The 18,239-nt window shown below is 42.5% G+C and overlaps 2 protein-coding genes across 3 annotated transcripts in view; one reads left to right on the top strand and one right to left on the bottom strand.

Annotated features, from left to right (window-relative positions):
• The window catches only part of HTR4 (5-hydroxytryptamine receptor 4), a 353,363-nt gene that overhangs the window by 84,017 nt on the left and 251,107 nt on the right, over positions 1-18,239 (top strand). The window lies entirely within an intron of this gene.
• ADRB2 (adrenoceptor beta 2) lies at positions 10,292-12,312 on the bottom strand. The gene has a single exon (XM_006175925.2). It carries the CDS (start codon positions 12,094-12,096, stop codon positions 10,840-10,842), a length of 1,257 nt encoding a protein of 418 aa, XP_006175987.1. The 5' UTR covers positions 12,097-12,312; the 3' UTR covers positions 10,292-10,839.

Below are 18,239 nucleotides of genomic sequence, written 5' to 3'. Positions count from 1 at the left end.
CACTCCCAGCTCAAGCCTGGGGCTTGTCAGTATTGAAAGCATCTTGGGGATTGTCCCTGGAGCTGGCAGTCACTTATCGGTAGCTTGGCAGCTGTGGCTTCAGTGCTGGGGTGTTTCTAAGATAAAATGCAGCAGAAAACAGAGAAGTACAGTGAGAAGAGATCCAGGTCCTAGGAGGTTAGCAGAGTGGAAGAACTTGTGTTGTCTTCTGTGTATGAGTATGAAGATCTAAGCTCAAGTACCACGTATTAGGGCCCTGCCTTTAGGCAAGTATTTAACATCAGTCTTTCTGTGAAAAGGGAACACCCATGCTGACCTCAGAGTGGTGAGGATTAGATAAGATGGCAGATGTAAAACCTTTAGTAAACTGCCAAGTGCTGGGTCATTATGAAAGATTGTTATAACAGTAGCCCCAGGAGCACAGTGCTGTGGTCTTTAGCCCTTGTTGCATCTGGTAGTTGGGGGCCAGGATAGCATAAAAAAGCATCCAGCTGAAAGAAAAGAGGGTGTTCCTTACACAGGCTGGTGCAAAATAAAAAGAGCTTCAAATTACATTACACAATTCCTTTTAATTATGGAGGAAAACATTTGGCAAGCACACATTTGAAAACATAAAGTCTCAGTGGGTAGGAGTCTCTAGAATTAAAAAAAAAAAATCATTTGGGAACGTCCGTAAGGCCCAAAGATGTAAGGCTCTCAGTAGACTAATTCTCCATGAATGTTTCTGTTGATCTCCCTGGAGTCTGTCACTGGCTCTGATTAAAGCCCTTGCTGGCTTTGCTGGTAAACAGGAGCAAAAGGTACACACATGTAATTCTAGTTCAGGGGAGAGAAAATAATGCAGGGTGTTGTGGCTGATTAGTTACTTGCTACTTGCTCTGCTATGAGATGGTACACCCACTGAAGGGAAATTAATAATGTGTAAATACGTGTGTACATGTGTTTTCTGTACCGGAGCAGTAAGGGACACAGTCAGACATCTTGCCTTGAAAAGGCTTCCCTGCCAGGCTTTCTCTTTTTCTTCCCCTAGCGTCTCATTTCATGCAGTGGTTACTTGCAGAGTGCACTACTTCAAGTCCCACCACAGTCCCCATCAGGACCCGCAGACTTCTGATTGTCCATCTTTACGTTTACATCTCAGTATTGCTGACTCTAGGCAAAGACTACTCCAGGCTTGGAACTGGGCAGAGTCTTTGCTTACAATTCTGGGAGGGCACAAGGCAATCTTTATGCAACCTGCAACCCATCCTTTCCATCCTCTCCTTGCCTGGGCCAAGAATAGCCAATGATCATGTTCTGGAAGAAACCCCACCTTGTCACTGAGTGCTCTCAGCCAAGAGAAGAGAGAGCAGAGCTGGAGGCACAGGAATGAGGCCAAGCCACAGAACCAAAGCTCCAAAGTCAGAGGGTCAGGGTTTGATACACCACTTCCCTTGTCCCTACACCACTGACTGGCTTAGTTAGGCCTGATGGTACCCAACAGGGAGGGTGTTTCCCTGCCTTCTAATGCCTGCTGGATTTATGTACACCACATATATAAATACATAGGGGTGTATTCACAGAGGCAGAGTTTGCAAGTGAATACCTGTATGTAAATATGCATTTCTAGGAAAACATAAGAACCTATATGTGTACACTTACCTATGTAAGAATGCTTTTGTATGGGTAGGCATATCTTCAGAGATAATCCCTCAAAATACAAATCTTATGTCTGCTGTAAACATATCAATGGCTCTTAAATGCTTTTAGGATAAAGACCCAAATCCTGATGTAGCTTAAAAGGCCCTTCCTGTGTGGCCCCTGCTAAGCTCTCTCTCTCTCTCCCTCTGCACACCTTCTCTACACTGACCTTTGCTTAGTCCTTCTTAAGCACAAGGTTTCCTCTCACCACAGGACATTTGTCCGTACTTTTCTCCTTGAGTGGTATGTTCTTCCCTCCTCTCCTTTTCTACAAATTACCTAGCCATCCTTCATCTCTCAGCTGAAACCTTCTTTGGAGGAACCTTTACTGACCTCTAAGAATTACTTTTTTTTTTTTTCTTTCACTCACTGATCTTCAGCACCTAACAGTTCCTGGCAGTAAATAAGAGCTCAACAGCCATGTATTGAATCAAGTGTGTATATACTTAACTAGGAAGAAGGGCCAGATAGGAAGGAACCTGTGTGTACTTAGGTAGCATGGGACCATGACTATATGACATGGCTTGTTTGCTCAGTTGGAGCATACAAAAGTGTGCTTAGGACTCTCTGTGTTTTTATCTAAGGGAAAATGTTTATGTTAAATACATCTGTTCCCTATACATGTGTACATATTCATATGGGAGTATACAAAAAGAACACAGATGTGTCCACACATCTACGTGAAATGCATGTGTATATATTTGTGTTGATATGGGTGTAGGCATCAATGTGAAAGTCTGTGTGTGTTTATTTAGGTGTGTGCATCTATGGAGGAGTATGTATATGTATGAATCACTCTTCTCTGCAGCTGGGCGGGTCCCTGTCAGATTTCTAAGTAGGAGGGTTTATGTAAATTAGGCAAATTGATTCAGATAGACATTAGTATGATTTGACATAATCATAGCAGAGTGTCCAGGAGGATGGAGCATTGGACAAAGAATCCATCCCTGCAACAAAAATCTCTTTTTCTTCCTGTGTTGCTATTTCCTGGTCTATAGGCAGAGGGTCTGGGACTAGGAGACAATGATGCTGTTAAGGGGTATAACTGTGTGGATTCCATGTTGTCACAAAATATATTTTCAATCAAATGCCTAACTGCTCAAGGCATTTTATTCTTACCTTCACTTTCATAGTAAATTTTATCATTTATAAATTATTTTCATCTACATTGTTTTATTTGATTACATGCAGAAATTAGGATTCTGTTTATCTGACAGAACAATTATTTTTGTGAATGCAGGCAGCTGTACAGGATCATTTTTTCCATGCCTACATTTTGTGCTCTTGAGCCTGAAGAGAGGAGGGGAAGACAGTGTGATGTCTAGGTCCCCAAACTGCAATCCTAAGAGCACCTTCATCACAGTCCTCTGAGGAAGTTGTGACAAAATGCAGACTGCTGGCCCCCAACCCAGTCCTGAAGACTCTCAGGGTTGGAGGTCAGGAATGTGCATTTTTCAGATGTTCCCCCAAATCATTTTTGGGCTCTATAAATTTTGGGACCCACCACAATAACATAAATCAATGTCAAGAAACTCATACCTAAATTGACACCACTAACTCATCCACAATTTTATGAAACGAGATTTCTAAGGCTGCCCACCTCAGGTCCTTGAGGTTGACCCTTGGTTCTCTTAGGTTGAAGATGCTAGATGAGCACTTGGATTTATAGAAAGACACTATGGGAAGTGAAGCAAGAAGGGAAGTCTGAATATTTGTGAGCAGAGCAGACTTATTGTTGCAATATGTATTTTGAGAACTGTGGGTCCCTCTCAAACAAAACAAAACAATAAAAACCTAACAGGTTGTCAGGATTGATTGTAATATTTAGAAATACTTACTAGAATTTTTACAAAGAGAAACACTAAGCAGTGGAATAGAGACAGAACGGTCTAATAACAAAGGAAGCTCCCCAATGGCAGTTGTGGCTTCTGGGCACAAGGCCCGAGGTTGCAAAGCCAATATAGAGCAGTCAAAAAGAAAGCAGGAATGACCTAGGACTCCAGTGCTGCAGTATCATGGGTGTTGCTGTTGTGATTTCAAAACCTGTTTTCTCTTCCTGGAGAAATGAATACATTCAGAAACTACAGTTTCTCCCCTCTTTGCACTAGAAAAATAATAATAAAACAAGCCAGGGGAAGTGGTTATCTCTTGGCTCTTGTATTACCTTGCCACTGACCTTGCCTGTTGGAACCTGGGGTTTTTTAGTACACTAAGGAGGTATGTGCTCACTCAGTGCCGGTCCCATCCTGATATTCTCTGATGTGACACAGACCTGGGCAGAGAAATGGGAAGAGCATTTCCAGACATCAGGGGCTTCCTGACCTGAAAGTGGTAAACCCATGTGCTGTTAGCAGGCAGCTTCCTCTGTCTCCTCCCAGGCCCTGGCCGGTGAAGCTCACTCAAACTGTGCCTGAGTCACGGTGAAAGAGTGTGCTGCCAGCCCTCAGCACAATCTGGTTTCCTAGTTTATGCTTAGCCACGGCCTACCTAGGGGACATGGGCTTGCCCCTTAGCTCCAAAGCTCAGAAACTGATCGGACCGCTCTGAAAAGAATCCATGAAGAACAAAACAAAATGCACCCATTACAAATTTCCTCTCATTATTGTCTCCTTCCTTCTCTTTCACTTGATCCCTAACAGGGGGAAAGATGGACTCTCCTGGTGGAAAAGCACATGGGCCCTGGTTCAGAATAGCTGGGTTTCACTTCAGTTTGTTGTGTAATCTTTAGCAACTCAGTTAACCCCTTTGAGTCTCAGTGTCCTGATTTATAAAATGGGGACTAATATAAGTGTGCCGACTTTGTAGGGTTGCTATGAGTACAAAATAAGATCATGCATGAGAATTGCCAAGTACAAGGCCTGGTTCATGGTAAGCACACTGTAGTTATTAGCCTGCATGATCACAAGAGGTGCTCTATGGAATAGAAACCTGCTGTTGCACTTTTCAAATAGAGAGTATTGGTCACTGTATAACTTGAATAGACTTATTTTAACACAAGTCAACAGGCTGAGTCAAAGGCACTTAACAATGCAGAAGGAACCCTGCCCTGGAGGTTCAGTGGTTAGTTTCCCATGCTCTGAAAGCAGGGAAGAGCCCAGGTGCAGAGAGCATGCTTTTGAAGAGACAAGTACAGTATAGAAACATCTTTTTCATCCACTACAAGGGGAGAGGGAGCCTTCTGTTTAATTTACAAAATTTATCTCTGTAACCTTATTTTTTCAAAATGTGGTCTGTGGGGAAAACCCATGAGAACACACTAAAATGCAGATTCGTGGGCCCCAGCTCAGATCTCCCAATCCATATGCTCTGGAAATGATGATTCTCCTGCAGTCTGAAAACTGCTGGATACTCTATGGCCAGGCCAGTAGACCAGTAGCAATTATGATATCTGGATCATAATAATATATTCAAGGAGGCATTTGTTAAAGTGTTATCAGTGGGTCCAAAATTCTATGAATAATCTAATTCCATTTTTATTTAAAAATACACAAATTCTACCCTTTTGTATAGCCATGCTTAGAACAAAGACTGAAAGCATATACATCAGATTTAACAACGGCTATCTCTAGGTGGTAACGTTACACGTGATTTATCTCATTTTGTGCTTTCATATATTTTTAAATGTTTTACAATAAGTTCTATTACGTTTTTAACAAGAAAAAAAATGTGCTTTTAAAATAAAAGCCATGAAGCCAGATGTGCAGCACTGAAGACTTCCTGAAATCTTACAGAACTTTGGACAAAGAAGGAGACATAGGACTTATGTAAACCAAACCATGTCTGCTAAGAAATGATGAAACAGGTCTAGAGAAGGGAAGTGACCTGCCTGAGGTTGCCCAGTGGTTAATGGTGGGCTACACAATCCTCAGGTTTCCAGGATCTTGGGCCAGAGAGCTCTGGAGTGCTCCCCATGCTGGCTAGGGACCTGCCTCCCTTCCTTCCTGTCCTGTGCGGGTGACAGAAAGACCACAGGAAGTGCAATGATTCTGAGGGTGGAGAAGGATGTAATAGCCTTTGCAGAGAGGACTTTGCAGCTCTCATTATTCTCTCTCTGGGAGTTAGTAGGTCACTTGCAAAAGGCATGGGAAGAGCAGCTGATGAAAAGGTCTAATAGTTTGGAAAACTGCTTAACCTTATTGCTCTATTTCTGGATTTCCCTCCATGGCCAAAGACTGTTGAGATCCTGATTTTCCCGGGAGGTTTCCTGGTTAGGAATGCAGTGAAGCCTCTGAAATCCAGAGGAATTGGGGAGAAGGCCAGCTGGAATTAGGGAATGGTCTGAATACTTTTTAAGAACATTCAGGTCTGTTGTTTTCAAGGACATAGAATCACAGATTTGGAAGGAGCTTAGTCCAGCCTCTACTCTGTGTAGGAACCCCTGTGCCTCATGGTGCACAGACCTTTATTTGGACTTCTCTTGAATGCTTCCAATGACAGGAGACTCACTACTCTGATATAGAACCTATTTCACTCTTAGAAAAAGTCTTCCTTCACCTGAGCTGGAATCTACTGCTTGCCTTATGATATTCATATAAAATAGATATGCTCCTTTTGCCTAGATGGTCGTTAAATATTTGAAAGCAGTTATCATGCACAACATTCTCTTTTGCAACCTGACCACCCCCAGGACATTGGACCATGATTTATATGACAAATGTCATCAATTCTAATTAGAAACATAAACTGCTGTCTCTAATTAGCCTCTTAACTAACAGCTATATAAATTCAGAGCTAAGCAGAGCTTAGAGACCACCTGCACTGGCCTCATTATTCTACAGAGGAGCAAACTGAGGTCCGCTGAGGAAAACAGGAAAACTGCCTTCCTCGGCTTGAAACAGAGACAGGGAGAGAAAGAGCTGAGACCTGAAATCTAGTTGCATGAATCCCAATTCGGGCCTCTATTCGCCTCACCGTGTGTCTTATTCACGAGACACAAGAATGTCTCAAGTTCTTGAAAGTGGTTGGGAAGTTTGTTCTCTTAGGTATTTCAAAAATTCCTTCTTCAAATTATATTTGCACTGTCTGTGAAGTAGGGATTAGCATAGGGCTGAATTTGGCAGAGATTATGCTGTCAATGGAAAGCATCCTTCAAAGTATATTAACCCTTGTTGCTCTCTTCTGTCAGAAGAGAGTCATCTCTGTTGCCCTAGAATGCTAGCTCAAAATGGACAGCACATTAATAGGGCCACCTAGGCCTGCCAAATTTTCCATAAGATCCAGCTACCTGCTCAATGTAGGTGAACTTCCCAACTTTGGAACCGAAGATGAATTTGCCAGGACATGAGGCATGTTGTATTTCTGCTTTACCATGTGCTTGTTTTAAAGTTTCATGTCCTCTTTTCAATTTGGTATGATTCTGTGATGAAAAGACAAAGCAAAGACTCAGAGAAGCAGACCAGGCACTTCAGTGATTGGTTTCCTGTCCCAGTCCCCAGCAAACCCTGCAGTCACATGCTTCCAAGGGAACATTCCTCCCTGCCCCAACCCACAGCAATCTCCCTCCTCTCTCAACAAGGTATTGCATTTCCAGTTCTTACACTTATTCTGGCATGGATTATAAACTGCCTTATGCTGCTTTCTGGTTTTCATGTGTGCAGGGATCACACGGGCCTGGGTTCCAGTCTTGATTCTGCAGCTAGCTGGTTGTGTGGCCATGGAAAGTGACTTAACCTTTCTGAAACTCAGTTCCCTCGTTTGTTAAATGAGGACAATTTTGCTACCTACTTCATAAGACTGTCAGGGTCACATCATGCTTAAAATGTGCCTAACACAGACCCTAACATTTAGTAAGATTTCATAGAAGGTATCTGTGTAGTATTATTAATATTATGCTCCAGAATTCAGAGACTGAAACTTATATTTTTCTTCTGCTGCACACATTAGTTGTAAATACCCCTGGACTGATTCTGGTCTAGGTATATATATTATTTTTTTTTGGCAGTGGGTACATCAGAAACATTCTAAGCATTGTGTCATGATAGTTCCTATTTCCCAGGTCCCTTTTTCCCGGGTTCCTTTTCCCAATAACGATCTCAGTGGTGAGGCCCACCCTGTCCTGCCACTTTGCACACCTGTCAGCTTGCATCTCAGGATAAAGTTCTCATTTGACAGATTCCGAGAACTTGCTGTCCAGGCAAAGACAACTTTATGATGATGAATCCAACACAAACCTTATGTAACCAACCTGTCGGTAAATAGAGGGACAGAAAGACACTGACAAATATGTCCTGCCCCCAAAAGAAACAAAGCAGAACAAAAGAATATAGAAAGCAAGGAACTGAGATAGGCCTAAAATGCTCTTGCTTGTCAGAACTCTTAAAACTAATCGAAGATCTAAAAGTATTCCTAATCAGACACGAATTAAGCTAAACTCCCTTTTAGCTGGGAGTTTATGAATTAACATTCATAGCTGAGTTTTTAACTGAAATTATATTAGATTTTCCTCTAACTAAAAGAGTATATATGCAACATTGTTTATTAATATTTACTGTCCATGGGACTTACAAATGATAAAAGTTTCCAACTTATAAAAAAAAAAAAAAAGACTGTGGGAAATTTCTACCCAGAGTGGCTTGAAATTCCTGGCAGGTCATACACAGTTAAGGAATCTCCAAATTTCCCTAAATGCTGAGGATATCCTAGTGAACTCTTACTGAGAAAAAGGAATAATTCTTTCCCCTCTCCCTATTACAGATTATTTGTTTATTGCCTGCGTTTTGTATTAAGGACCTGGAAGAAATAAAAATGTCTGCTGAAATGAATTTGTTAATGCGACAGCCCCAGGGAAAAGCTTCCCCAGTTGAGCCTGAGGGTATAATTCAATGACAATGCAGTGGAGAGAATACACCAGTTCCTGGTACCCAGCCGGGTTCCCTGGCTTTAGCCCCATCTCTGACATCCTTGGCTTCTTACCTTGGGCAGGTCATCCCCCCTCTCAGGCTTTCGGTCTCTGTGGATGTCAAGTGCTTTGTTTATTTTCTCTTCCAAGTCCAAGATCCCACGAGGCTATGAGGAGTGTGAAGATTAGCTGGAGAAGCTGCCTGCATTTCTGAGTGTTGGGCCCAGAGCAGGAGAAGAATGTGATAATAGGTATGAAAGCCCTTGGAGGAAAAGCAAAAGTGCTGAATGGCACATGCTCTCCAGTTCGCCATGGCACATTCTAGAAACACGGGCACCTAACTCTCTCCCGAGAGCTCAGGGCCGCTCAGACACCCCATTGCTGAGCTGACAGGAAGCGGAGGAGACTAATGCTTTTCTGGTTGGGGACCTTGGCTGGGACAGAAGGAAAGAAAGAAGTGGAGTCAGCTTCATGAGCGAGTGAAATGGCAATGAACCCTGAAGGCTGATCCTCTCCAGGCTGGCGTTGCCAAGGAGGACGATCCACTCTGTCAAACCTGGGCCAAGCTCTGGCTCAGACACACAAGCAAAAATAGAAAGGGGGTGGGGGAAGAAATGTGTTTACTTTTGTGATTTTCCCTTGCTTGCTTCTTAACAGGATTATAATCTCTCCACAAACAGGCGGTAATGGCTTTACAGACCTCGCCTTCATTGATAAACCCTCCCAAACAGTTCATGTCTCACAGTGTCTGGGCAGCTGGAGAGTAAGCTTGGAAGGCAGTGTGACAGAGTGGAAAGAGCACTGGCTCAGGGTCTGTCACTAACTGGGTAAACTGTAAAAAATCCCTTACACTCTGCAAAATATGGCGGTTATATAAAGCAGAATCTAAAAATTTATTTAGATTTTTGAAGTTTATAACTGTGGTTCTCAACCAGGGACAATTTCATCCCTCCAGGGAGGAGGATTTGGCAATGTCTGGAGATAGTTTTAGTTGTCACATCCCAGGAGGTGCTACTGGCATCTAATGTGTTGTGGCCAGGGATGCTGATGAACATCTGACAATGTACAGGACAGTCCTCCACAATGGAGAATTATCTGGTTGAAAATGTTAATAGCGTGAGATTGAGAAATCTTGATTTATACTGAAGTGACTAGAGTCAAAGGGAAAGGGGAAAAAGGGACAGCAGTACAGAAGGAGGAAACCCTGTTTCTAGGTCAGGAGGTGTTCACCAGTTAGGTGTTTTTCATCTTTTACCCCTATAACACACGGCCTTTCCATTTCCCTTGGAACTACGGGACTACATTTGAGTAGCTTTTTCACAAGAATTTCCTTATCCTTAAAATGCCAAGCCCTGATACAGTACAAAGATTTCTACTATAAGACATGGCAAAGATAAAAATATAAGCAGCTATGAAATAAGCAAAATTGGAAGGCGGGTGGTGGGGGCACATGGAGGGATACAACAGATGCCCGTAATTCCATTTTTATGAGTCAGTGTTACTGATGTAACAGAATAATGCCTGTAGGAAGAGCGAGATGAGCTATGCTGGGGGCAGGCAAAACTGATGTTGGGGCACCAGCATTAGGAGAGATGTAGGTTTGTAGTGGCAGATTCAAAGGCAAAGGAAAGGGTTAAGCAATCAGGGTATGTCATTCCTGTGTCATTCCACATTAAGTCACTGGGCAGTTATTACAAATAGTTACCTGCGGTTTCCAGTTGGGGAGGCAACCACACTCCAGTCAAGGGGTTTTGGAGAAACAGGTGCAATGAAGGCGTGGTCAAACAATTTATTTTCTGTAAACTTTAGACTTTGCTCAGAAAAACAACCAAAGCTGCCCCTCAAATCCCTGCCTACAATACCCCGTTTGAGCAAATAAGAGGGGCGGGGGTAGTCCATGTTCACAGCTGAAAGGTCCGAGGGACTCAAGATCCTCCAGTCCAAGGGTGCAGGAAGGAAGGTCTCCTTCAGATACAAATTACCAGCAGCAATATGTTACCCCTAATACTTGACCAGTGAGGTAGATACGCAGAAAAATCATCAAAACATAGCAGCCCCAGGTCCTCTGGGACCGAAGCCCTTCAGACATAAACTTACAAGTTCCATGCAAAGAGGAACTGACCTGTACAAGAAACAATCACTCAAATACGTTTTCTCTTTTTTTACAGCTTAAAAAAATAAAAAATAAAAATGCAGAAGGATGTCCTTCCTCCTGCACATCTCTATACAAGTTTATCCTAAATTTATTACACTCAAGTTAAATAGTCTGTTTAGTGTTTTGTTGAGGGGGAGAAGGGGTCTTAAAAAGTAGAAAAACCGCATTACAGCAGCGAGTCATTTGTACTACAATTCCTCCCTTGTGAATCAGTGCTATCATTGGGCACAGTACCTTGCCGGTTCGCAAAGTCTTCCGCGCCTGGGGGGTCCTCACACAGCAGTTCGCTGTCTTTCTCCTCCCCCAGGTGATATCCACTCTGTTCCCCTGTGTAGTCAGTTCTGCCGTCGCTGTTGCTGGAGCAGCCATTCCCATAGGCCTTCAACGAAGACCTGCGTAGGCACAGAAGCTCCTGGAAGGCAATCCTGAAGTCCGGGCTCCGGCAGTAGATAAGAGGATTGAAAGCAGAGTTGACATAGCCCACCCAGTTTAGAAGGATGTAAACTTCTTTAGGGATGAGGTTATCCTGGATCACGTGCACAATGTTGACAATGAAGAAGGGCAGCCAGCACAGGGTGAAAGTGCCCATGATAATGCCTAAAGTCTTGAGGGCTTTGTGTTCCTTCAAGCAGAACTTGGAGGCTCTGCGGTGTCCTGACCCGCTCCGCCCATCCTGCTCCACTTGGCTGAGGTTTTGGGCATGGAAGCGGCCCTCAGATTTGTCGATCTTCTGCAGCTGCCTTTTGGCCACCTGGAAGACCCTGGAGTAGACGAAGACCATGACCACCAGGGGCAAGTAGAAGGACACAATGGAGGAGGTAATGGCATAGGCTTGGTTCGTGAAGAAGTCACAGCAGGTCTCCTTGGCATAGCAGTTGATGGCTTCCTGGTGGGTGGCCCGGTACCAGTGCATCTGAATGGGCAAGAAGGAGGTAAGGCCAGACACGATCCATACCATCAAAATGACCACTCGGGCCTTATTCTTGGTCAGCAGGCACTGGTACTTGAAGGGTGACGTGATGGCAAGGTAGCGATCTACGGCGATCACGCATAGGGTCTCAATGCTGGCCGTGACGCACAACACGTCAATGGAAGTCCAAAACTCGCACCAGAAGTTGCCAAAATTCCACATTTTCATGAGTATGTGGCTGGCCCCAAAGGGCACTACCGCCAGGCCCATGACCAGGTCAGCACAGGCCAGGGAGGTGATGAAGTAGTTGGTGACCGTCTGCAGACGCTCGAACTTGGCGATGGCTGTGATGACTAGCACGTTTCCAAACACGATGGCCAGGACGATGAGCGACATGACGATGCCCATGCCCACCACCCACGCCTCGTCCCGTTCTTCCGTGACGTCCTGGTCTGGGGCATGGCTTCCATTGGGCGCCAGCAAGAAGACACTGCGGTTCCCGGGCTGCCCCATGGCGCGCAGGCTGGCAGGTGAGCACACCGGCCGCGCCTTAGCGGGCGGACCTCCAGCGGGGCGCTGCGAGCAGCGAGCAGGCGCCTGGAAGCCTCATGCAGCGGCCGTGGATGGATGTGGTGGGGGCGTGTGGTGCACTCAGCTCCGGGGTGCTCTGGTCTCGCGGTGTCCGTCGGTCCCAGCCTGCGCTCTGGAGGAGCTGCCTCGGAGTGCGCGCTGCCCGTTATGTGCACAGGACTTTAGGGGACCTGCCCTCTCCGTGACGTGCTGGAACTTTCGGCCAATAGCGCGCGGGCAGCCCCAAGGGGGCGAGGCCCCCTCCCCTCTCCCGCCTCTTTCCTCCCCTCTCCCGCCCCATCCCGGGGCTGGTCCGGGCGGGGCCCAGCTTCTCCCGGCGAGCGGGCGGGCCACCACTCCCTCTCGGCTACCCTGACTGGCCCGAGGGCTGAAGCGGGGGCTGGCGGGCTTACCAGCAGACCGGCAGCTGCTGGCTCTTCTGTGACTGCTACCTGTCTGCCCTGGGTGCCCGTGCGGCCTGAGATCTCAGGGCACAGGGCAGTACGCGGGTATATCCTCTCATTCAGAAATAGAGTGCCCCCCGAGACACGCATGGACAGGCACACTGCACCTCGACATGCACAGACCTATACCGAACCACAGCCACCGACATTCAGACACACCCATCCAGCGCACCGACAAGCACACGCGCTCACGCACAGAAGACGACTGGCACAGTCACCCCTGTCCAACACAGAGGAGGCAAAGAACAAACCCAGGAGCACCCAGAAGCACAAAGGCATGGGCACATACACAGAAAGAAGTAAACAACACACAAACGCCCACTTGGAGGCAAGGAGGGCTCCACAGCCAAGGATGTCGCCATCCAGGTACTCCAAACCCCTCATTCCTGCACCCTGGACCTCCACCCACTCCCCCTCTCCCCCAGTACATAGACTCAGGGCAGATTCCCTTTCAAACATTTGGCAAAACCACAGGAGGTGACTTCAACAGTTGCCGATTTCCTCAGAACGCTGGCTATCAAGTGCTTTTGGTGCCCTCCTTGGGAATTTGCAGGCATTGAGACATAATTTTACCCGTGAGATTTCATTCGGAGCTGGGGTATACATGTATGTGGTTGGGGAACAGAAAGAAAGTTGTATGCTTTAATTTTAATTGTAGAATTTTAGTGAGTATGGCATCATCACTCCTTCAGTGTCTGTTAAAATGAAAATGCATTGAAAATGGAATAATTTTCCTTTCAAGCTATGCTTCAGTAATCCTTTTGCAACTAAAAAAATGATCTGCTGCATAGTGTTGATTTTTTAGGTTAAGCCGTATGAAATTGCCACTGTTCTATAGTTTCTGACTTTGAAAAATGGCAATTTCATATGCCTCAGAATGTGTTAGCATTAAGACTGTTTTGAAACCACAGAAAGCAAAAGATAATTTCTCTTAAAAAAAAAGTCAGACCAAGCCTTCAAACTAGGGTTTTTCTCCATGAAACACTACCCTTTGTATCTGGCCTATGACTTTACTGTTAAAAATAATTTAATTTTCAGGGTTTGATTTCACATATACTAGCAGTGTCTTTGGAAAACTGAAAGTATTTCACGAGTGTAACCAAACATATTTTCTAGATTACATAATAACATAACAATGGCTAACATTTATGGAACATTCTGCTGTGTGCTTTTTATGCATTATTCCATTTAATCCTTCCCACAATCCCATGTTGTGTGTATTTGTTTGGTGAGGGGAGGAAACTATTTTTAGCTTAATTCACAAATGAGGCTCAAAGAGGAAACTAGCTTGCCCAGAGGCACAGGGCCAGGCAGTGCCAGAGGCAGGAGTTGAACCTAATTCTGCCTGACTCTAAAACCCATTTTTTAATCCTTTCAAAGTATTGCATCACCACTGCAGAAAAGAATGGGGGATAGGGAAGAAGGACTACAATTGAAATAGGAACACCAAGTTCCAAATCCCCCTCTTAGAACTTTCTAGCTCACTTTTCTCAGGCAAATAAAAAATATGGAGCCTAATTTCATCCATGTCAAAATGGGGACTAGTCACTTCCATCGGGCTGAGGTAAAATCAAATGATATAGTAATAAGTGAGATAGTGTTTTTGCATATATAAATGTCATACAAATATAGGTATAAATGAAATTTGTATAAATTACTTAATGGTCTAGAATATGTTTTTAGTCTTCTTTAATAGAACACTAAAATATTTTAGAACAAAAGTTATTTGGGCATTACAAAAATAACAAAAGTTACTCTAGAACTCATAAATAAAATTTAACCTACATGCCCTCTTTAACTTCCTTCACTAGCAGAAATTGTTTTTGCATGACAGATGGCCTTAAAAAACAAATGTTTCCCGTAACAGCCACAAATATTAATTAAGAATCTATTATGTTCACATAGTTTTCAAAATATACTCACCCATATTTGTGTTTTCTAAAATTGACTCGGGTATGATGCATTTTAGGAAGAGGCAGTGTGTGTTATGCAACATTTCTTTAAATACGTATCTACCTTGAACTGTGGAACCGAGCCATGTAAAGCCTCCTTCCTGTTTGTGAAACTATGGAATAAACAAACATATTGTTTAACCTTCTCATAACAAAAAAAGAACAAAGAAAGCCCTTCCAGGAGAAACACTAATTGATCATTTAGATAGACACATAAGTCACTTAAAAATTTAACTTTGAATATTTTGGGTGACACCTTCTAAAAAACCCACAATCACTAAATCTAGTGGGGAAGACTGCTTTTGTCCACAAAGTTCCAGGCCTTTGCGTACGAGCTTTGCCAAAGGACAATGCCTCTCTCTCAGTCTCTCCCCTACCTCTCTTCTGTATTGCTGAGCTGATAGGATTCAAGATGCTGTCTTCACACCAAGGGTCTTTTCCTGATCTCCTTTTAGAATTATAGGATTAAAGACAGTTAGAATGGGGAAGATTTTAATAGCTTCTTTACTTTATTCCCCTGACTTCTCCAGTTTGCAAATGAGGAAGCCAAAGTGCAGGAATAAGAAGTGTTGAAGGTAGCAGGAAAGGTTGGGAGGCCAGGTCTGTTCCTGGCCTCACATGTTTTCATTGCCCAACACTGTGGCTTCATTTCCCAGCAGAGGAATGTGATGAGCACTGCTTACTGTGCTTGTGGCCTTAGAGAGTTAATGCTTTAGTTGAGCTGGAAAGTTCTTAGTAAGGCTAAATGCATCTTTATCTGATGTAAGAAAAAGCAGGCTCTTTTATGGTGATTGATAGTGTCTAATTACATATTTTGTCAATCCCTTAAGACAACTGATTTGTCATTTCCGACCTGCTGAACAGAATAAAAAAAAAAAAAACGCGTTTTGATTTACCAAACAAATATTTGACTAGGAGTAAGGCTCCAGGAGCCAGAGAATGCCCTCATGCCAATATCTGGACACCTTAGGAAAAAATCTTATTCTAGTTTTGGCCTGGCTTCCATCTTTAAAAAAAAAATTCTTTTTATTGCGGTATAATTAACATATAACATTATATTGGTTTCAAGTGTACAACATAATGATTCAATATTTGTATACATTGTGAGATGATCACCTCAATAAGTTTAGCTACCGTCTGTCACCATGCATAGTTAACTTTTAGGGTTTATTCACTTGGCAACTTTCAAGTATGCTCCACAGTATTATTGACTATAGTCACCATGCTGTACATTACATCCCCATGACTTATTTATTTTATAACTGGAAGTTTGTACTTCTTGACCCCTTCACCTGTTCACCCACTCCCCACTGCCTCTCCACTTTGGCAAACACCATTCTGTTCCTTCTGTCTATGATTTTTGTTTTGTTTGTTCATTTGTATTGTTTTTTAGATTTCACATGTTAGTGAAATCATAGTCTTTCTCTATCTGACTTCTTTCACTTGGCATAATTCCGTTAAGGCCCATTCATGTTGTCACAAATGGCAAGATTTCATTCTTTTTTATGGTGGCATGGTATTCCATTTATATATACAGATATATGAATATGGATATATGCAACACCTTCTTTATCCATTCATTCATTGCTGTACACTTAGGTTGCTTCCTTATCTTGGCTATTGTAAATAATGCTGCAGTGAATATGGGGGTGCACGTACCTTTTTGAATTAGTGTTTTTATTTTCTTCAAATAAATATCCAGACGTGGAATAGCTGAATCATATGGTAGTTGTATTTTTAATTTTTGAGGAACTGAACCTCTGTAGTGTTTTCCATAGTGGCTGCACCAATTTACATTCCCTCCAAGAGTGCATGAGGATTCCCTTTTCTCCACATCCTCTCCAACACTTGTTATTTCTTGTCTTTTTGATAATAGTCATTCTGACAGATGTAAGATGATATCTCATTGTGGTTTTGATTTGTATTTCTCTTATGATTAGTAATGTTGAGCATCTTTTCATGTGTCTGTTGGCCATCTGTAAGTCTTTGGAGAAATGTCTATTTTGATCCTCTGATCATTTTTAAAATTGGATTGTTTGGTTATTACACGAATTCTTTATATATTTTTGGGTATATATACATATAAGGGGTTACCCTTATCAGATATATGATTTGCAAAAATTTTCTCCCATTCAGTAGGTTGTCTTTTCATCTTGTTGATGGTTTCCTTTGCTGTGCGGAATCTTTTTACTTTGACGTAGTCCCACTTGTTTACTTTTGTTTTTGTTTATTTTGCTTTTGGAGTCAGATCCAAAAATTTATTGCCAAGGTCAATGTCAAGTAGCTTGCCACCTATGTTTTCTTCTAGGAGTTTTATGCAAAGTGGGTACAGAGGGAATGTACCTCAACATAATCAAGGCCATATATGACAAGCTCACAGAAAACATCATACTCCATGGGGAAAAGCTGAGAGGTTTTCCTCTAAGATTAGGAACATGACAAGGATGTTCACTCCCCTTACTTTTATTCAACATAATATTGGAAGTCCTTGCCAGAGCAATTAGGCAAGAAAGAGAAATAAAAGGTATCCAAATCAGAAGGGAATAAGTAAAACTGTCACTATTTGTGGATAACATGATTTTTTATAGAAAACCTTAAATATACCATTAAAAAACTGTTAGAATAAATGAACTCAGTAAAGTGGCAGAGTACAAAATAATATATAAAAATTGGTTGCATTTCTATACACTTAACAGCAAACTATCAGAACGAGAAATTAAGAAGACAATCCTGTTCACAAGTTGTATCAAAAAGAATAAGATACCTTTGATTAAATTTAACCGAGGAGGTGAAAGACTTGTACACTGAAAACTACGTCACTGGTGAAAGAAATTCAGGAAGACACAAATAAATGGAAAAATATTCTGTGCTCTTGATTTGGAAGAATTCATGTTATTAAAATGTCCATATTAGAATATGAAAATGAATATATGTATATTCATGTATGACTGAAGAATTGTGCTGTACACCAGAAATTGACACAATATTGTAAACTGACTATACCTCAATAAACAAAAATCCATATTGCCCAAAGCAATCTACAGATTCAGTGAAATCCCTATCAAAACTCCAACAGCATTTTTCTTTTTTACAGAAATGAAACAAACAATCCTAAAATTTGCTTGAAACTGCAAAAGACCCCAAATAGCCAAAGCAGTCTTGAGAGAGAAGAACAAATCTGGAGTCATCATGCTCCTTGATTTCAAACTATATTACAAAGCCATACCAATCAAGCTATGTTACAAAACAGACACAGATCAATGGAACAGGATAGAGAACCCAGAAATAAACCTGTGCATATATGGTTAATTGATTTACAACAAAGGAGGCAAGAATATTCACTTGGGGAAAGAACAGTCTCTTCAATAAATGCATTGGGAAAACTGGGCAACCCATGCAACAGAATGAAACTAGACCACTGTCTTAGACCACACACAAAAAAATTAACTCAAAATGTATTAAAGACTTCAAAGTTTTCTAGAAGGAAACATAGGCAGTAAGCTACTTGACATAGTCTTAAAGAGTTCTTCCATCTTTACGATCCTCTAAAGAAACATCTATAGATTTTTTTTCTGAATGATAGTCTCACATGTCTGTCTTAAATATTATCTCTATGCAGCAGCATCTCATTAAGTTTACGTTAAATGAAATTAAATGCATGCAGAGCTTA

This window comes from Camelus ferus, chromosome 3 (genome assembly GCF_009834535.1).
Source record: "Camelus ferus isolate YT-003-E chromosome 3, BCGSAC_Cfer_1.0, whole genome shotgun sequence".
In the NCBI taxonomy this organism is placed as follows: Eukaryota; Metazoa; Chordata; class Mammalia; order Artiodactyla; family Camelidae; genus Camelus; species Camelus ferus.
This window is presented reverse-complemented; position numbering and strand designations above follow the sequence as displayed.

What these genes read in the sequence shown, in the direction of transcription:
- ADRB2 (XM_006175925.2), bottom strand. Translation starts at nt 12,096, where the DNA reads ATGGGGCAGCCCGGGAACCGCAGTGTCTTCTTGCTGGCGCCCAATGGA.